Source organism: Nesoenas mayeri (genome assembly GCF_963082525.1).
Source record: "Nesoenas mayeri genome assembly, chromosome: 4".
NCBI classification, from domain to species: domain Eukaryota; kingdom Metazoa; phylum Chordata; class Aves; order Columbiformes; family Columbidae; genus Nesoenas; species Nesoenas mayeri.
The window spans coordinates 47,708,253-47,730,405 of record NC_137540.1 but is presented as its reverse complement, the minus strand read 5'-3'; the positions used below and the strand labels follow the sequence as shown (position 1 = coordinate 47,730,405).

At 33.3% G+C, this 22,153-nt stretch overlaps 1 protein-coding gene across 3 annotated transcripts in view; it reads right to left on the bottom strand.

The window, feature by feature from the left end:
- Positions 1 to 22,153, bottom strand: part of SGCZ (sarcoglycan zeta) — a gene marked incomplete at its 3' end in the record, with an annotated part of 441,296 nt that overhangs the window by 27,601 nt on the left and 391,542 nt on the right. For all 3 annotated transcript variants that reach the window (XM_080343711.1, XM_080343713.1, XM_080343712.1), the window contains one exon: positions 578 to 650. In XM_080343711.1, the coding sequence (XP_080199837.1) occupies positions 578 to 650 (73 nt within the window). The remainder of the gene's footprint in view (positions 1 to 577; positions 651 to 22,153) is intronic.

Sequence of the window (22,153 nt, the reverse complement as noted above, 5' to 3'; positions counted from 1 at the left end):
CTTTAGTAAGTTTTAGACTTGATCTTTTACTGTTTACTCATTTTTCCACTTTTGTGAACATGTACAGAAAAGAATTGGATTTTTTTACATTTACAAATGTAGCTTCACTTGGTAATGGATTTTTGGAGTATGTGTGTGTAGTATTCCAAAAAACCCAAAACCCAGAAACACCACTTGAAGAAGAAATCTGGGTTATTTACTTGAACTTGACTTACATATGCTGTAATGGCTCATAAGGAAAAATGAAAATCCAGGTCTAATGCTATTAAACATTACTGCAGTCAACCGACCTTAAAAATGCCTGACTATTCCAATCTCTGGCAAAAGTATACTTAGCAAGGATTCTGCTACAGGAGGCAAGTAATTTATAAAGAGTAATATTTTTTATGTTTAGCGTGATAAAAGTTTGTGGGGTTTTTTTTTGACTAGTTAGAATAAATTGGAGTCTACCAGTGTTTTAGATATGTATGAGTCATTGAGGCAATATATGTTACTACACAGATATTTTATTTTGATCAAGACTTAATTGTTTTTGAGAATATTTGATTTTTAAAACAACTTTTTGAACAACACCTACTTGAGGTCTTGGGAAGGTTCTGCTCTGATATGGGGTGTCTCCACAGAGTGCCCAAACACTGCCCCTTCCGTGCCTAAAATACATAAATAAAATACAGTACAATTACTTTGGAAAATAAAAACACATTGAAATGTATGACCAAAAATTGACATTTTTAGGATAAAATATCTGATTGAATCCTTTATTAATTATTACCAATGCTTCTTCATATTTATGTTTGCATTTCTACATCAAAATCTGGAGCGACATCATGTGATACTTTAGACTTTGGCTTATGAGTAGATTAATTTCACATACAAATCTGAAGACATTTATAGATCTAAACTTTCCATCACTGACTTGCTTGAATGGTCATCTCAATGCTTTGAAGATGGATCGTTTTACAGAGGGAGTTTCCCTCCACTAGACCTTTCTCACTGAAAACCTTTGCTCTCAAATAAACTAGAGAGACTTATTTGCAATGTCCTTTGATTTTAGTGTTGGCAGTGGATACATATGTATCTCCTGCTGGGCACTCAAAATCAAGGCAAAGAAAACGGGTAACTATTTCCTAAAACTGAACTGTTTCTCTATTGAATTTTAATCTGTATAACTAGGTCCAAGTTGCATACAATAATTCTATACATTGAATTATAAGGCCAAGACTTTTAATTGAAAACGTCCTTTTAATGAAAAAATAGGGTTCTGATAAATGCTAACTGAAGTTATTTGAAAAAAATAAAAGTATTTACACAAATAATTTTAAATTTTTTTTTTTTTTAAGGAGAATGAAAAAATACAAAAAAACTCCTCTGATTACAGACAGTTCTTTGTTAAAACTATAGAAAACACAAGTAATGAACAGCACTATAAAATCAGTATTTCTCTTAACTCTCAGATACAAGGACTGAATGCGTAACAGTAATTTATGCTACTCAGTTATTTACATTTAATAGATAAAAATAGCCTATTGTTAGGCATTCAAAAGTTTGGTGTGGTTTTCTTTTTTTCTTTTGTTGCTGTTGTTTTTGTGGGTTTTTTTGGTTGTTATAGTTTGGGGTTTTTCTTTGTTTTTTCTGAACCTTATCCTCATGTCTATTTTTGTTTACTGATTTGTCAAATGCCATATTTTTTGTCTTCCACATACAATAACCATGTGCCCATAAGCTTTTACTTTCCTTCTCTGAAGATGGTGCTTGGCACTGTGTAATGAAAATAGCCTAGACCTATTGTTTGAAAGACTTTCCAAAAGAGAATCAACAGTAAAGATGAAAGAACTTAATAAAAATGCATGTAAAACAGGGAATGCATTTACCTTCTATCACTAGAAATAAGATCAAGGAAACTGTCTGGGATAACTATAGCTGATTACTAAGTATTCTGGGATTAACTGCTGTTTTTCAATAACAGAAATTTTCTTATATTCTGAGCTCTGATTTCTGAGTAAACTTAAAAATACATCAACAACATCTCACAGTAGCTGTGTAAGAAGTGCACAACACAACAGAGGAACCACTCTGTTACAATATTTTCAAAATAAGAAACTATTTTCAATTATTTAAATATTTTAAAAGTATTTCTCAAGTATTTTCAGAAATTTTGGCTGTTCATGGAGACTGAAATTTAAATATTTTTGCAGTTAACCAATGACATTTAGTAAACTGATCTTACCAGGATTTGAAAGCAGAATGAGGCTATAGAATGTTTAATTGATAATACCATTTTTCAGTGTTAAAATGTCCTGAGCAAGAATTTAAAACAACAAAAAACCACAAAAAACCCTAATTAAATGTTAAACTAAATTACTGTCAGAAAAATAATCATTGTCAGTTATTTTCCAAACTCCACTTTAATTAATGACAATGAAGAAATCAGAAAAAAAAAAACAAAACCTAAAACTAAAAAACAAACAAGCAAACAAACAAACAACAAACTAAAACAAAACAAAAACCCAGACAACCCTTAAATGTAAAATACTCTACTAATATGGATTATCCAAAAGGGGAAGATGGGATTTCTGAAAGTAACGAAATAAAGTCCTATGAGGTTTACAAAGGTCTCACAAGAAAACGACCAAATCCACTTTCTGTAACCAAACTTTCTGAGTGTTACTGAGAACCACAGGAAGGAAAAAGCACTGTATCTTCTTACCTATGTGGATCCACAGATGTGCTGTGCAGAATCTGCTTTTTAAATCTGACATTGCCTTGCAATTCTGCAACCTTTAAGATGCAGGAATAGCATGGGCGTAAAGTCAGGCTTTCTGTCACTCAAAACAGAAATCTCACTCCTATCTATAATGGCATGCAAGAAATTCTACTGGAGCTGAATATGAGATGTCAGGGAGCACGCTTCCAGATCCTGTTCATCTTTTTTCTCAGCAAAATTAAACACTTTAAAGGCCAAGGACTATTTGTATTTTTGGAGGTGGCAATGGGACATGAAGATGTAAATAACTGAGCAGGATGCAGAATTGTCAGTCTTGTCTTACGAGAAAGCCACAGCTGTAACATTTTAAAGAATTAATGCAAAGATGTATTAAACATCACTGTAGTATAGGTCAGACACTAAATCAATCAGAAGTGCCAAAGACAGCATCAAGTGAAGACTGATAACAAAACATAAGTGACAGCTGGTTCTAAGCCAGCGTTTGTATTTCCTCACTTTCGTCAGCATTTGTTTAAAAAATGAAGGCATTTCTTCTCTAACAGAAACAGAAATTTGGAAAGAAAGATCAATCTATCCAAGCAGACTGAAAATCCAGCCTGGCAGAGTTAAGGATAAACTGATATAATTAAATAAAATATAACTAAAACCAAACTAAACATGTTCCTTTTTCTTTTTTAAGATATAATGTCACATATGGTAAGTATAACAGTTCTTGTGGCAAATGCTTTATCATCAAAGATGTGCTATGAGCAAATCCAAGAATATTTCCCTTTTATTTTATACTAGGAAAAAAGCAAGAAATTGCAATGACAAAAGACCAGCCAAAGAGACTTTACTGAGGTGTTTCGAGTAGTTAAACAGCAGGATCAAGGAAAATGGAAAGGGATTGCATAGCAAATAAAAACCATGGATCAGTATTACTTAAAAATACAGAAAAAAACCCTATATGAAGGTATTCTTTATTTTTTAATTTACTATATGAAAATCTGTAGTGCTTTGATGGAAGTTGTATCACATAGTTCAGTACTGCTTAGGAAATGGTGTTACAAGCATACGCTTTTATGAATAATAAAGATAACTATGAATCAGGATTCAAAGTGAATAGCATGATTTTTTAACAAAATAGACTTAAGGCACTTAATAATTTACTATATTAAAATACTTATTTTTTACAGAAATAAGACAATGGTGTATTAATTGCATTCCCTGACTTACAGAATTGTAGCCAGGACCTACTTTGAGATGACTGAAATTCTAGGGACAAATGAATGAATTAAAAAAAAAAAAAAAGAATAAAGAGAAAAGATTTGAACTTTCAAGTCCTTTCAAATACAGCTCAAAAGGAAGTAGTTAGGGAACTGAATTCAAAGGAACATGAGTTAGAATGGATAGCTATACAAAGTGAGCCTTTCAGAGGAAATAAAACAGCAAGGGCACAGGGTATGTGCAAAGGATATAAAATAAAAACTGCAAGTGTAACTGAGTAAAATTACCCCCGCCTCCAGCTTCTAGTGGGAGAGAAAGAGTTAAGTAAAGACTTCACAAAGAAAGAAGCATCTGTGAAGGCAAACTCCTGGTCAAAGAATTCCAGTCGCTATAGAGTTTGCTGGAGAAAACTCAGTAAGTAGCACGATTCAGGTAAAAAGTCAAAAGTCTCGCTGTCTGTTTACAGAGAAACCTCTTTATACATATAAGATTTATAAACACCAGACCTTTAGAACTTACTTTTTTGACACTGAGTGTGTGAAAGTGTTCCTTCTGCTAAAAGCAAAACTAGTCACAGGTTCCTGCTGAAACTGAATATTCACAATTCAGAGATACCAGTGTAAAGTACTCGTTTCTGCACAATTTACTGGTCACTGAAATTTAGCCTTTGGGAAATAACAAGTTTCTTAAAAACAATGGAAGTACAATGTTGCTGTTTGTTGCCAGATTATATCTACTTTTTGTCATGTATTTAACCAGAAAATAATCCTTTTGTAACTTGTGAGTTAGCTCACATAAAAACACAGGTACCTTTCAGTGGCTTAATAAATGATTACCATGAAAAGAGCAGCACCTGAGCATATTGATTAGTAGTGTGGGTTTTGTTGTTGTCGTTGTTTTTGTTTGTTTGTTTTTGTGGAAAGAATGCTGACTGAAGAGTTGATGAGCCTGGAAGCAAAACCTAATGAATTATTTTGCTGTGAAAAATAAGCCCGACATTAGCATTATCCCACTCCTTCACATCATTCTTCTAAGCAAATCACCTCAAATGTACAGGCCATGGAATCATGTAGCATTCTGATGTGTATAAATTACCTGGCATTGCAGTGTCACAGGCATAACTGAATCTTATTGCCTTGATCTTTCCCTAGGTTTTTCAGACACATCAAGTAAAAATATGATGAAGTACTAAGATTATGCAAATATTAGACTGCAATGCCAATTTGTCCTCTGAGTTAGAGAGTTTAAAGAAGAGTTTGTAAAACATTTATCATTTTTGAAGCTTGCAATTTTACTCTTTGCACACTCATTATTAAGTTAAAGCATCCACAGGTTTCAGAGAAATATGAGTAATTAATCAAGATTCTTCTACCATTGAAGAGACCTTGGAAACATAGCCTCTATGTTATAAAAATTTAATTGCAATAATAAAAAAAAAAAAAAACCCAAAAAACACTTTTATCTTTTACATGTGAATGTAACCAAAATTTAAAAGTGCCATGGTGAGATTAGCCAACTGTTGTCCAATACTAAGACCTTGGAAAAGCTGATCACTGCCAGACTGAAAAAAAACCCCAGAAATATTCAACCAGGCAGATCAACGATCATAAAAAGACCACAGAAAGTGTTGCTTACCTCTTTTTTAAGAGCTCAGTTATTGTAATATATCTCAGGCTGATTAGAAACCCAGAGGAGTCAGAATGCAGCATGTTGATTGTGCAGCTCTTCAAGATGTTCAGTTTTAATAAATGGCTTGAAATGTAATTTAGCTAGGTACTTGTATTAATATTAAAAAAGCACAATGAAACAGGATTTTTGCTATGGAAGTGTGCATCACTAAAATGAAAGTAAGTATGTTATTTTATGAAAACATCATTGCCATAACTGATGAGACTTAAATTTTGTTAGTCCTTCAGCAGCAATATGGACTAATGTTTAATAGTGAAGGTTTCAGGTAAGATATTGATGTAGCCATATTGCAAGTAGGTAGGAAGCTGTAGCGTGGCCTGACTAAATGCAGCTGTTTGCTTGTAAACTAAAGCATAAGCATGAAAGTCTTCAAAGGTAAGCCATTTTTAAAAAAGAAATTCTAAAATGAATTATTTAGATTCATTACCCAAGGCCCTTGAACATGACTAATGTTTGATGCATATTTTCTGTATGGTGACCTTACTAAAGCAAGACTTCTACTAAGCCTTTCATTTAGATAAGAAGAATGAGTTCCACAATAAATTAAAATTCAGCCTCTTCAGTGTGAAAAATTTTGATCAAAGCAAATCGCAACTCCAGGAAATACTTGTAAATTTGAAATGGTATTTATTTTCTTAAATATCATCTTAATTTCTGTTGAGTGCAAACATTTGAAACATTGCTTCCTATAGGTGGGCAGTTAAGACACCTCTTGTCTTGCAGTGCAAATGATCGCACCTATGTCTTCAGTTGTTCATCCACACACTTGTTGGAAGCTTCACATCCAAAATCTATGTCTAGCCACCACTTGGTTTACAATCAGCTGAAAAAGTGCATCTATTTGAATAAAATTTGGGTTGAGCACAATAGTAACATTATTAAATTAATAATTGGAAATGGCTATTCTAAATGATACTGGGATGAAAAAACTCAATATATTTAAATGAAACTGCTGAAAAGTGACGTTAAAATTTAATACCTCCTCAAAACATGAGTGAAACTGAATAATATATAACAGCTTTACAAAGAACAGGTTTTAAAAAATAATTTTTGTAACACTTTTTACTTTTTTCCCCTTTGATATATGACAGATGGAGACAAACATGACAATAAAAATTAGTAACTACAGCCATTTTCTGCTTGAATTGATACAATCTCCTTGAAAAGTTACAAGACCTAGATATATGAATAGACTTAAAGCTTAAATTTACATTTCACATCAAATATTTCCTGAAAAACAAAAAATCATCTTTTCCGTGATGGTCTGGATTTGCATTTTTCTTAAAATGGTGTAAATCATTCTGGGTTCACAATAGTGGAAAAGAGAGCAAAAATTGTCCTTGCTTACATTCAAAAAATTGAATTTTAATGAGATTATTTTTATATTTAATAGATCAAAAAGACTGTATTTTTGTTTTGTTGTAAAAGATAACCCTAGGATTTTGAACACTCAGGCTTAGGCCCTAATGAATAGTTAATCAGTAACAAAACAGGCTTGCTGTTTCCTTGATGAAAAATGAATGAATCAATGAATGGGAGGACTATCCACCAACAGTCAATAGCTTCATAACTAGTAAAAGAATGGGACATGAACTTGGATATCCCAAGTAGAAAATTAAGGTTTTAACTTCAAGGTTAATTATATTATCTTATAATTTTGTCTTGAATTTTAGTAAAAGCAAAGTGCCATGTATTTGTACAGAATACTATGGAAAAAATGTTAAAATCTGAAAGGGGAAACGTGCAAGAAAGAGAAAATTCTTTCTCACATAGTTTCAGGCACAATCAGTGATAATTTCCCATCATGAAGTTTTCTGAAATTTCTACAATATACTGCTGCCTACCTATAAAACCTTACCAGAAATGTTTATACAATTTGCTTCAAAAAGCTCTAAAACAAAGGAATTAATGATTAGCTTTTGAAAAAAAGGGCATTTGCACTTCAGTTAAGATATTGCCTAAAGAAATGTTTTGATTTCGAAAAGTCAAAAGCTTAGATGCATTTATAAGGAGATTCTTCTTTAAATCTAAATATGTCATTAGTTGCTTAAATTAGGAGTACAGATTACTTATATTTTATCTACAGCTCAAAAAGAGAAATTGGCATCCCTAGAGGTTACTTAACCACTGATACTGAATTGAGACTACAGTAACAATGCACACGGCCTAAACACATTGAAGTTTCTGCCTTCAACATCTGGTCAGAAGTTGATACATCTGAATTTTATCTAAATTGGGAAAGCTTATTTGGAAATCTCATTTTAACCACATCAGAAGTCATCTATGTTACCCTTCGCATTACAACTGATTCATGGAGTGCCTTAAATAGGTTTTAGAGGCCAGTTCTCTATGCCATATGTAAATATGCATTTATTTCTGTTCTCTGCTTTGACATTACTGCAGCATACTAAAAATTGTTATGATTATGTGATAATTACTGCTTCATTCTTACAATTTAGTAAATTGTTTTATTTATGTTAAAGGAAGCCACAAAGAGGCAGGACTATTATCCAGATTTGTGAAACAGCTCTACTATAGCATTTTTACTGTATAGAAATTAGCATGCCATTGATAAATTATAAACAAATATTTAGATGAGTGCATCTGTGCACCCTGTAGAGGGCACTGATACACATATAAAAAGTCTATTATATGCAAGTAAATAGTATGTACTTAAAAAGTCACTGGAAAAATGCCTTCACATACTTTTGAATTAATGAAAAAATTAAAATGTAAGAAGAATCGCCACGTATTTCTACAATGCTGGAATGGAGATATGTTGATAAAACAAAATTTGGTGCCTATTACACAAAATTAGACATTATTGAAAGTTGGTCGTTTTTGGTTTTGTTTGTTTGTTTGTTGTTGTTTTGTTTTGTTTTGTTTGTTTTTTCAGAAATAAAATGAAGCTGCAATATCAGTTCCTTACAGGGTTGTTAAGAAATTTCTATTTGATATTACCACTAGTTATCTTGATTATCACCTATTATGACTGTATTTTTTGCTTGTATGTTTTGTTATTGTTCTGGTGTTCTCTCTAGAAGTAAATTACGCTGATGAACACAACACATTCATATCTGACATCACAGCAACACAAAAGGAAAAATGACTTAGGTAAGTCTGCAGCTGTGAGAGTGTGAATGTGCAACAGTAATTTTGTCACCTAACATTTTCACCTTCAATTCAGCATAGCAGTGAAGCAAGCCTTTTAATTTAGCAACACAATGGAAGCAGATGTATTTCAAATTAGTTAGCTACAATGACTGTAAACCTTCAATGGTCATGTTAGCAAACAGGTGCCCATGTGTGATCGGTGTTAACCAGAGGAAAGACAGCATATTTTCTGCAGGAAAGACAAGATACTAAAGCTTACAACAACATGCTGAAGTTGGCTGAAATAGGCATCTTTTGCTGAAGTCACAGATGTTTTTGCAAGCAAGAACCACATACCATGCAGAGGTTGATGATAAGAGGGCTAATGGCAGTAATTTACTGGTAGAGCTACCAGTCAATTTTCAAGATGGGACTGAGCTGGTCACAGAGTCATTTATCAGTGCTGGTCTCAATACTCCCTTCTGTGTCACCAAGGAGCAGTATCAGGACTCAGGTTACAACCACAATTGAGATTACCTGGCAAACCTTATAACTCCAGCTCTGCTGTGAGTCTTGTGGCATAACCCTAGTCTACTCATTGCTCTTTTGCTGTTTGTGAGTCAGAAGAGACTCAAAACACACATTTGTATCATTGCTGCAATACACCTATCTAAAATCACCTTAAGACTTCTAAGGTTTAAGCATTTTTCATGGCCTTGCTACATACCAAGGCCTGTCTAGATAAAATCAGCAAAGCAAGCAGGTTTTACTTCTGCAGGAAAATTTGGTATGGTCAGCTGTTAGAGAAACCTGTGGTTCATGTCCTTTTAGACATTAAAGTGCATAACGTTCAGGCTCTTTCAGAACAGAATACTGAACACTGAGCCCAGGACTCAATTTGACAGTCATCATAAAATCAATTATTTTGCTTTTCCATATTTATGTTAAAATTATAGAAATAACATATTTGGTATGTCCATCTATCACCAAAATACCATACCAGATTCAGAAACAGGGCAAGAGACAGAAAAGAAAACCTTTCTTATTATATTTTGTATTTTGTTCAGATCAACTCTAAGAGGTATTTCTCCATATTATCCAGTTAATAAACTTCCATGATGCTTACCAGTCTAGCCTTTTGGCTTTCCCTGAAGAGAACCTTACGTGGAAAGACCTCTATTCTTATATTCTTAAGCCTTCCAAAAGAATTTATTTCTTTTAGATTAATTCTTCCTTGTCCTGTAGTCTCCCTCTGGCCTCCAGATATCTTATAACTGTAAATAATGTATTCTCTTTTTTTTAATTATTATTACTATTATTTTTAACCAGGATACTCCCGCTACTTTCCTTATTTTGTATTGAAAGTTCCTTTTAATATTTATACCGATTTTTCAGATTAGTATTTTTCAAAAATGAAATTGTTTTGACCTACGGTTAGTTTTGCTGTCATGAAGAAAAAAAACACAAAACAAAACAAAGAGTGTTTCCATTAAAACTTAAAATTCAGAAACTCCTATTGGTCTTTTGCTTTCATCCTAAATCTAAAAATAAACCAGGGAGGCAAGGCCAAGAATGACAGTGAGAAGAAAAAAAAAATGCAAAAATTGCAACTATAAAAAGCCTGAAAAGAGACCTGATGGCTAAAGCATGAAAAAAGCTTCTTGATAAATACTCTTTCTGCACAGTATGCTTTATCTATTGCATATTCTCTGCTCCGCACAGAGTGTAAAAACAGATTAAAAAAGTAGTCTGTCATTCGGTAACACTGCTAAGATAAAAATAGCAAAAGTAATACATCTGGTTAGCTTGATATGAGAACAAATGTTTTTTAAAAGCTGTTTCTTTGTTGTAACTACCAGTCCTACCTCATGTTTTCAACCATAAATTGGGAAAGGAATTTTTCAAGTGAACCAAGCATTCAGCTACTGCCAGTATTTTGCTTTGCTGGTCTTGGACATATCTTGTTTCTTATTGGGATATCCAGGTACTTCGAAAGATTTACATGCTGCTGTATCTAGACCTTTGACCATTATAACATACTTGCTTTGCAGAAATTGATGCCAAAAAAGGACATGAAAAAGCATCATTCTTAGTTACACTGTAAGTGGTGTAACCTATAGTACTTGCTGTCACTTCTATCATGCTTTATGTATCAGATTGGTTTACAATGATAATGTCTTAAGAGCAAAATCTCCACTTGAGCTAAATGACATTTTGGCATTTTCAAATGAATAAGGCTTCCTGGAAGAACTGAAACGCATGTGCATGATCGTGTATGTATGTTCTTAGGTCTGTGGTCTAGCAGGCTTTTTCTAGCATTCTCACAAAATGCTTTAAATGTTTTACAAACTTCCTATCTAATAGCTTCAATGAAAACAAAGATATTTTCTAAAGAAGAGTTACCATAAAACTGAATTCTAATGCTAAGTAGAAACACCTAAATAAACATAACTCACTACACCCATTGTTGATATTAGTATTGGCAGGATCAGTAAAAGTGCTCTTCATATATAAAACCAGTAAAATTTATGGTATGCATGATTCCTTCAGTTTATCTATGAATGCAACATATCAGGTTTTAGTGTGGGCTCATACCTACAGTAGGATGATTTCTGAAAGGAAAGGTCTCTAGTTGCTTTACCTTGCTAAGTTCATTCATCCTATCCCTTCTTGTAGTGAAGTGCTCTTGTTCATGCAGATTTCTTGTCTTCCCCTCACTGTATGGAATCTTACTTAATAGTAAATTTGAAAACACATACGGAAAGTAACTAACTTTTAAAACAGAAGTACAGGAAAAATGCTATGCAAAGAGGAACTGTACACAGAGATAAGGACAAGAGAACGGTCCCTTTTTATGGCCAAACCCAAATTCTTTTCATTTTCTCTCCAGCAAGATGAAAGGCTAGCTGTAAAATGTTATCTTATTATGTCAATGTGGTTAACCATGGGTGCTTTAGTTTGCCAAGACATGATCAAAACCAGCCACATTTGTTGGGTGTTCTTCACTTCATACAGTTCTAATGCCATTTTGTGAATTAATCCTGTGAAACTATAGCGCTCTGTAGTGTTGCTCTTTGTTCCAAAACACTGCAGTTAGGGAACAACTTTGCTCAATATCACACTTAGGAATGCCCATCAAAGCATAGAGTTTGGACCAGTATACTTGATTGTGATGGCATTTATTCAAACAGGATCCCAGAAGTCTGCATTCCTAGGTTGGTACTGATCTCCTGGGTTTGGAATGGAATATCTCACAACTCTGCACTTCACTTCAAGTAAAAACAAAAAAACCTGCAGGAGATCACTCAAAGAAAAAATATATGATGTTAATTGCACACTGTATTATGCACAATTGTACAGTATGAAATAATATTGTAAAGAAAAAAAGATTTAACACTTTTGGAAAAAAAATTAGAAATGACAGTCAATTAAACTATTGAGAATGACTTTTAGGAATCTATCAAGCATAAAGTATATGCTACTGAAAGTAGCTTAATTGAAAAGCAGAGAAGGAAAGTGAAAAGATTAATTTTTACCAAGGAATTTAAATACAAAATAGGAAAAGGTCCTTGCTAAATTATTTCTAAATTAATAAATGGGGATGCTAATTACTGCAGAAGGAAAAGTAACTGACTCAATAAGATCTCAGCCACAGTCCGAGATCCTGAGAACTATTTATTGCTCCAGTCTTGCAAAGTTCCTTATTAGGTGCTTTAGCTTCAGTGGTATAACTCAGAGGACCAGAATCCAAGCACACATTCAAATGCTTTGTAGGATTACTGCTATAAGGCTTAGCTATTGGCCTTGCAAATTCTGATGTATGTCAAAAAAGTTTGGATTTCAAATCCTAACAGGCCACAAAAAAGTAATCATGATCAAATCACTATCACAAGTTATTTAAACAATTAAATATAAGAGAAATGCAATTTGTTTAGAGATGTTTCACAACTGAAAAGTCACCCATTTCTACAGCAGAACTGCTTAACACAACTTTTTAAAAATGTATTATTTCTGTTCTTTGAAACTTGTATTATCTTGGTGATATTAATATTTTTGGAGAGGCTAGGCTGTCATGACCTTTTAGATCAGTCCCTTGACTATAAAATTACTGTCCCTGTTGTGTTCGAGTTATCTGGACCTAAATAATCAGGTCACACTCAAATTTAGAAATTAAAGTCTAAGAAAGAGGTAAGAGGATGAAATAAATTAAATTGTCTGCAGTCTCCATCTAGTCTTGTTAAGTGTTTTACATTAAAACCTCATATAATCTATTAATTCCACATTTTCTATATGCTCTTAGTAAATAATATGCACATTACATTTATCAGCTTTAAATGATTCTCCCAGAAAAATATTCCTGTTTGTTATGGAAAGAAACTTTTTATAATTTCTGGTATAAACTCAAGTGTGAGGTAGGGTTCCTTTAGTGACCGATTGTTCTGACAAATAAAAGATTAAAAAAGTCCAAAATATTAGTTAGTCATAAAGTATTCAAATGCAATAATGTGAAGCATTTAAAATTATTTAAAATAGTAAACAATTCTATGTGAATAATACAGCTACGTACAACATTTAAAATGAAATTAATCGAGAGAAGGCTCCTTGTCAAAAGGCAGAAACTTATAAGTGTGCTTGCCCTTAATAATGACAGCTGCAAATAGTAGTACAGGTTAGAAAGCACAAATTTTATTGAATTTACATTAGTTTGCTTGAGATTAGAGATAAATAGAAAATATCTGATGTCCTCTGAGGCTCATACCTTGCTGTGTTCATTAAGTTCAAAACCAAATCAGGATCAACCCGATGTTGTTATAATTTATTCTGTAGAAGAAAATGAAGGAAAACCTACATTTTTTACAGCCAAACTATTCCAGCGTTTCACTATTCTTTTCCAATAAAAAGTCTTGTTGTTTTGGGTTTTCTTTTGTTTGTTTGTTTTCCTACGGGCTCTTTCTCAAGGCCTCAAGACTGATGTCATATTCCCTTTGATATTTTTCTCTTCAAGCTAAACAGCACCATTTTGTTCCCTCTTCCCTCAGACATCATGGTTCTGGACAATTAATCAGTCTCCTGGCTCTGGATTCTATCAAGTGGCTTACTGAACAGTTTGGTACTCCAAACTGGACTAAGCACTTTGGAGAGGACCTTACCAGTGTTGAATAGAGCAGAAGATCTGCAGGTTCCACTCGTGTTTACACATTCCAGTTTCATATTTGACCTTCTCGCATCACATCATGCTCTTCAGCTTGTAATCCAAAATCCTTCTTAACTCTTTTTCTGGGGAGTCCTGTGAGTTTTACTTATGAATTCTCTGAGGTTTTAAAACTGACCACTAGAAGTCAGTGGTTTTTTTTTTTCTGTTGTCTTTCACTGTAACTTTCAAACAGGGGATGTTCTCATTATGTGATGGTTGCCCTCTCTCAGATTTCCTTCCACTTTCACACTTCTCAGTTCCTCTCCACCAATCAACAACACTCCTTATATTACATTTTCAACACAGTGTCATCCTTATAATCCATAAATCTTTTGCACAGTCTGTGTCTTGATCTTTATTCCTTTTTTATTTTTTCCTAAGAGATGATTATCTATGCAGTTTAAGAAACAAGAGGCCCTCAAAATTCCAAAATGCTGTCAGCAGGCCCTGTGACAAAAGTATCACTTTTTGTTTACAAAGCTTCATCTATATAATCTTCTTGGTTTGGTCGTCAACATTACCACATTTGTTCTTTGCCCTTTCATCAGTACCCATGAAGCATAAACTTATTTGGATTTTGATTCTCAGAGCAGTTACACATTCTTCAGATGCATTCATTTCTGTCTGGATATTGAGGGGTTTTGTTTCATTCTCTTTTTATGAAACGATTCTTACTACATATAATTTCATTTCTTTTATAGAATATATGCTGATTTTTGCTATACTACCCTCTGGAATTTACATTGCCCATTCTGAATTCTTATACATTTCTATCTACATTTCTTAATTTTCACACACATGTATGACCTCTGTACTTTCTGAAAGCTGAACAAAGACACATGTACTTATTATCTACTTTTAATTCAAATACAAAGGCTTACATACACTGATGACATTTTTCTAGAGCCAAAATGATGGCTTATTATATCTGTTTCTTGTTGTGCTGAATTTTATGCTGTCAGACACTGTGAAATGTAAACTCATCATTAGCCACAATGAGGATAGAAATTTAAATTCACAATGTAGGCTGAAGGCTGCAGGCCATATTTTTGTGGTTGATATAATTTTTTCTGGAGTTGCTTCCTGTGGGTGAAATTCTTCACTTATAGAGGTCTGCTATGAATAAGCTTTGAGATGTATTACAGAGCAAAAATGTTTTAAATCTATGTTTTTCACAGCTTTTATTTCATACCAGCTTTATAAATAGATCTACAGATAACAGTGAAGTCCAAGATGTTACTGGTGGAAATGTGCTAACTTTTTTTCTGAGTAAAGCTTTGTTTCAAACTGTGACTGCCATGAACTCATACAGTACCTCCCCTTGAGGATTTCTCTATTTATTCTTTCTCCTACTTTCTACCTAAATTTAGACTCAAGATCTTCCTGTTCATTCACATGAGTTTTGAACATATGATGTATGTCATGACACATTTTTATAATGTCACAGAACAATTTATGGCTACTAAATACATTAGCTTGTATTGAAAGTTGAGTAAGAAATTTGCCTTAAGATCAGATAAAACTGAAAAAGCCAATTTTTAGTGATTTGAGGCAGGATTCAGAGAAAACAGTGGTGTTCTGACATGTATTGCATGGCTGAGAGTACAAGGTACATCTGTATATTGTTTGAGAAAAATCAGGTGCCTGCAATATTTCCTAAAAATGTAATAGTATTCCTCCTATTCTGAAGGCTTTACAAATTGAAATCCAAATTATCTCATCTTCACCTAATGAGGACACTGTTCCAGGACAAAGCAAGATATTTTTGGCCTGTAGTATCATCATTATAGGATGAGAGTTTGGAGCCACATACTCTTTTTCACTGAACCTAAGTCCTGTAGTGCTTTGCAGCCTGAACCTTATCTCCAACAATAGAACTTTGTTTCCAGGTAGAAATAAATCACAAGCAAGCACTTTGAGGAAAAAAAAAAAAAGAAAAAGAAAATGGGAATGTTGGAGCTCCTTTATGATTCACCTTTCTCTCCTCTAAGTAGCTATATCTTAAAAATAGAGATGGGTCTGCTGCAATTTAAATGTGTATTTTCAAAACTTCCAAAGCTTTATCTCAGGTTTTTAGAGTTAGAATTTTACTACAAAATCTGAACTCAATTCATATTCAGTTCCTGCATCAAAACCTTCTGAAAGTTTATTTCGTGTTTCCCAAACAAGCTGGTTTGGTTTGATTTAAGAGTTACCTCAGATTACTAATAAAGGGGCAATTTTCCACTGGGCTTTGATCCTTACATAGGCCATGTGGGTTTGCCTGGTATCACGAAATTCAGACCGTTCAAAACTAGAACTACTTTAAATTGCATCTCTGGACTCTGCAAAGTCCTATAACAGGGAATGTGGGATATGATTTGAATATGATGTAGATACTGGCAGTTTTTCCTAAAAATATTCATTCTTACATTAGTCACAAATATCCAACAACTTAATCTTGGTGTCAACAGTTTAACCTGAAAAACAGATTCCATCTGGAAGTTAGTCTCTGCATCAGTACTCCCCTGTACCAGATTGAGCAAATAGTCTCTTCACTAACCTTGGGAGGCTGCTGGCTGTGTTCTGCAAAGGAACAGCTGAAACAAGCAGAGAGTCAGCTCAGAAACATAAGTTCTATTTAACAGAATTAAACAGATTACAGCCCAGAAGGGGAGGAAAAGGTTAAAATCTGTCTTATCTTATAAGTGATGTTAACATGAAAAAAGAAAAAAAAAAAAAAAAGAAGAAAAGTTGCATATGGAAGAAGAGTCATTCAGAAAGCATGGACTATAGAAAGGCTGACTCTCTAGGTAAAGGATTATTTTCCTCTACCTAAACATCAAAAGAGTATAATTTTGCCTTTTTTATTTTTCTTATATTTTTAAATTTTCCTTTGTTTTCTGATCTCCTGCCTGACTATATACTGACTATACACTGGCTCCTTCTGTGTCTCTGTCTATAGAACAGCCTTGTTGAGTATTTTTCAGTGGAATGGCTGTAAGAAACTGAACATATTTTCCTGAGGTGGCAGAACTGCTTACACATTTTTCTGCTTTTGCATCTATTACCTTTTCAGAAAAAAACTTTCCATCAAGGCTTCTTTCTCTTAATATACATTCCTGAGACCAATCATTCTGTTCCTTGGCATGTTTTTGTTCAAGTCCCCAAAATCAAAATCTTTCTTTTACAAATGGACTGTTATTATCCTTAGGTCAATGTAGTCTTTCAACAATCTACATAATCACCTACAGACTGATGCAAGTACACCCTGCTGGTAATCTGATCTGGCTGCATGCATTCTACCCTTAACAGGAATATATAAATCTATTTGTGCAATGTCCTGGATAAGAAATGTATCTATTGAGTCTCAATACTTCTAGCCTGCCTGTAAAAGTTCCACTTCATAGGCAGCTTTGAGCTCACATATACATGCTTGTAATAAGCTCTACAGGTGTACCTCAAGAGTAATTACTCCGTTGCCAAGCAGTTAGACTCCTGCAATAATATTTTATTTCAATCAGAACTCTCATACAGACAAGTCTGGACATTAAGTGATTCTCTGAGGTCTAAACCAACTTATCAGAAACCTTATTTATCCTGTACATTTTGGGGCACATATTAATGTAGTCATTATTGAGGAAACACAGAAATTCTATATATTTAATACATTTTTGTTACTGACAGATGATGATAAAATAATTCTGATGGTACTGAGAGTCTGACATATCTACTTAAAGGTAAAACATTTTACTACAACATCAAATACTGTAGTTTCGCTGTGGTCATATAATTTGGCTGCGCAATCCAGCTTAAAGTGGTTCAGTGCTTTCTTTGTCTCGTGCCACTTCACTCTCTATCCCCATCTGTCCTGAATGACAATCCACCAACTGAACACAGTAATTCCAAGATCTTCCCCATTCATACTGAAATTCCTATTCAGTTTCTGAAGGCACAAGATGCCTACTGTAATAACAACATACATCAAATAATCACTTATTTTTCTACCTTTCAGTTCTTGTTATAAGTATTTTATTTTTACTTTTCCAACCTAATTTGCAATTCACATATATTTCCTCATATTTCTGTCATATTTCCTTTTTATAGCCATAAGCCGTATTTCTACTTTATATTTTCATCTTAACTACTCTGGAAGACCTTCCTTTATTTTAATTACCTGCAGATTCATAGTCCTACAGCATAATCTTAAAATCAAAACTGAGGTACTGAGGCATTCCTCTACATGTTAATTCTGGATATTATTAGAATATTATTAGAATATAAGTATGTATCTATCTTCTGATGTTTCCTTGATACATCAAGGCTCTCATCTTTTGTCTATTGAAGAAAATGGCTTTGATCAAAGCCATACTGAATCCACTATAAGTATATACTTGAGCATAATGAAAAAGACACTTGCAGCCCTTCACAGATTTTTTCCTGACACTGTTCTGGTGTCCAAGTAGATCTGACCAACACATGTCCTGTTATTAATCTGAGAATGTTTCTGTTAGAACTGAAGTACGCCGTCTTCTGCCCTTCTCTAATTTTCATCCGCAAAGCTTTTATGCCTCTTCTTTTTGTTTCTTCCACTACGGCTAGCAACCATGTGCAAGCCTTATTACAACTGCAGTTCCCACAATGAGATGTGCTATTGTGCTTGAAATATTGAAACAAAGTGATCTTCAGCTAATTATTTCCTCTCACATATTACAGACATGGAGTTCCACATATCTGAAAAGTTTTGTTTTTCAATAAATTCTAGAAGCAGTTGAACTCCACAAAATTATTAGTAAAATCTTGGTAAAACATTAACTGACGAGTTTTTAATTAGCTTCTTATTTATCTTTAGAGGAAAAATATTACTGTTAACATACTAATTGTCATTATATCAAGATACAGTTTTATCCAGAAAGAACTTTATGTCCCTTGCCAAAACAGATCATACCACTCAGACATGCAGCAATAAGGGATGAAAGAAAATAAACCAACAGTTAAGAAAGTAATAGGAAACAAGATAAATTAGTTCTCCATAAAGGTGAGAAATATTTTCTAAACAATGTAGATTGTATTATTCAGAAAAAGTGATACAGCTTATTTGCTGCATCTGGAAAATATAATTGGATTTGACTGCAGAACAGCAACAGCTTCTCATGGAAGATCTACGTGGTTTAATTTGCAAATCCATTTTTACCTTGCCTTTTTCAAAAAATGAGTAATGAAAAACCCACATGTGCAGTTACAACTGATTTAGAAGAAGGTACCTAAACCTGTAACAAATCAAGTTATGCTATTGTTTTTATGAGTCTTGGAGGAAGGCTCAGAGATAAAATCATGGCACACTAACCAAGTCTGAATGAAGTACATAGGAAAGAACAATGTGTAGAAGACAATACGAGCACTAAATTGCAGTCTCTTATCCTTCAAAAAATGATAGAGAGAAACACTATTTTCAAAAAAAAGCAAGATGTTTGTATAATTTGGATAAAATATTGGAAGTTTAATGGAAAGAAAAAATAAGTTTATGATAATGTGCTTTTAGCCTTAACTGAGCATCTCCCCCAAATGTCAGAGGAGAAAAAAATCTCAGTTACGTTGTCGAAGAAAGCAGGTATTTTGCTTAGAACCAAGCAACTGCTAACTACAAGTTAGAGGAAGACAAACTACTAACAGAGAGATTAAGTGCAAGTTTTTATAGAAAGAATTACAACCTTCTTTCGTAGCAGTATCTCAAAAAAAATGTACATTGCACTAGGCGCTCTTAATCTGTTTTCTCAAAAGTACTCTGGCAGGATAAAGCTGAGTTGCAATATATTCTTGTACTCTCATGGACAAGTGCAACCAATACAATGTATTCAAGGTCTGCTACAAGAATATCTTAGAGACATCATACTGCAATTAAAATAAATATGAAATAAAAGCATAGGGCAGAAAAAAAATTGTATTAGGATTTAAATAACAGAGCTAAAAGTCAAACAGATACTCTTGTTCTGTAACTGCAGGAGGTAAAAAGTCTCCACGATTCTATAGATTCTGCCCATGCGTTGCGACAGGGTGAATACAAGGGATGGAGAAACACTTAACCATATGCAGAAAGAAACCTGTCAGCCCACCAGAAACTCAGCTCCTTATTCCTGCTTGTTTCCCATCTCTTTGGCAAGATGTTCACTTCATCATGCCTTTTTCTTCCCTCCTTACAAACTCTATGGTATGTGTTAACCTTGGTAGGAAGCATCCCTGCGGAAAGGGGCAACAGTCAGCTGAAATTCTAACAGCTCAGTCTAACAAAGCAAACGTTGAATCTTTTTTCTTCTTTGCTTGAATGATAATGTAGAAAAAAAGCTAACACAGTTAAAAGAAAAAGCAAAAGTAACAATGGAAAGAAGAATAAGAAAATGAAATTAAATCAGCCAACTGTCTAATTTTAAAGTGAGAGTATCTTAATAGGAAAATATACAGCTGCATTACTCTAAAACAAACAAAAAAAAACTTACCTGGGAAATATATTGATAACTAGATTAGTAGCCTGTTTCTACTATACCTTTCTGCTTGGAAGAGGCTGCTATATAAAAAATTTACAAATAAAAATGCTACAAAAACAATCAATGAGAAGCTGTAAACTTACTCTTTCAAGTTTTTATTAATCAATAATTTCTTACACTGCTTTATGATAGATTGCTTTTCAAAGCTGCGCATTACAAAAGTATTCTTCTGAATTGAGAAAAAAAATCATACAAAATCAATCCCACCTTGCCATAATGGTTTATAAATGCCCATGAAGCAAGCAAGTCTGCTTTAGAAAATTAATTACCAATATGCATCCTTTATTGGACACATTCAGAGTGAAGTGTTTCCAAAGAGATGCTATATGCAGCTAAACCAGAAAATAAAACTAGGTTTTCATTGTAGTGACACACGTGAGAGTTTCATCTACAAATAAGCACAGCTTATTTTTGCTTTTTAATATTTATTTTTTCTTTTCTCTGTTCTTCCATAACTCCTTTCCTATACTCACCTCAAGACATCATGATTATCAAAACACGGGCTTGAGAAAAGTACACTAAAAAAACCTTCTGGTTGATGTTTGACATTATGATACCTTGCCAGGTTTCATCAGTCATATCATATTGTACAGAGTAATGCAGTCTGACTGAAGCAACTCACAGGGACACATCACCTTTCATGTGTTTGTTGAAGAATTTAAAGATATCACACAATCTTTGGACAGAATTCAAAGATCTACTATGATGAAAGGAAGATTTTATTATTTTATGTTTCCATGAAGAGACAGGATATATTTTTTTTTTAGTTTTTGGGATGTTTTTTAAATATTTTTCTTGAGACTGAATGGATCATGCAACTTTTAGTCTCCATTGGGAAATCTATGATATATAATTTCAGCTTTAGACTGAAGTGAACAGTAAAGCATAGATGTCTCATTATAGCTTTATTATTTGGCTGCAGGTTAGTACTTATGTTGCAAAAAGGACTTTTAGGGATAAAGAAGTTGGAATATGAGGTTATTCTGTCTAAGCCTTTCAGAAATGCTCATTTATTTAGAAATCTAATACTCTTCCCTTCATTCTGTGGGATAATATTTTTCTTCTCTAACAAAATGACAGAAGTGTTAACCTAAAGTGGGCCCTAGGGATTTAAAGCATAATTTTTTAAAAACTAGCCCTTTATAGCCACACTATAAGATAGTTTACTAATGAACTATTATTTCAAGGTAAGATTATTATCCAGACATTAGAAAGAATGATGTCAACTCGTTATGTTACTTTTGAATAAACACAAAAGAAGACAATAATTTGCAAGTGATTTTTAAAAGAAAATTACTCTTTCTAATCACAATTGTAAAAATACCTTAACATGTTTTATCTAAAGAAACTTACCAAAATGTTGGACTTCAGGCTATTCAATGGAACATAATTTGTGTTTAACTTCATGAACTAAATGGCAACACTTAGAACCTGAAAAATCCTCAATATGCATATTTTCTTTGTGATATATAAATGTTGCCTAAATCCTTCTTCTTGTATATGTGTGTGTGCACGCAACTAATTAAAGTAAATGTTTTTATTGTTTTAACCCTAAAATAATTTTTCTAGTTTAATGAAATAATTTATTAGAAAATTCAACCCTAACTCTTGCTTATTTTTCATTTTAGCTTCAGAAGGAAAATCAATTACTTGTACAAACAAGTCTAGTAGTGAGATTCTCTGTAGGACTCAACAGGTATACCATAATCCTTGAAACTCAGATGA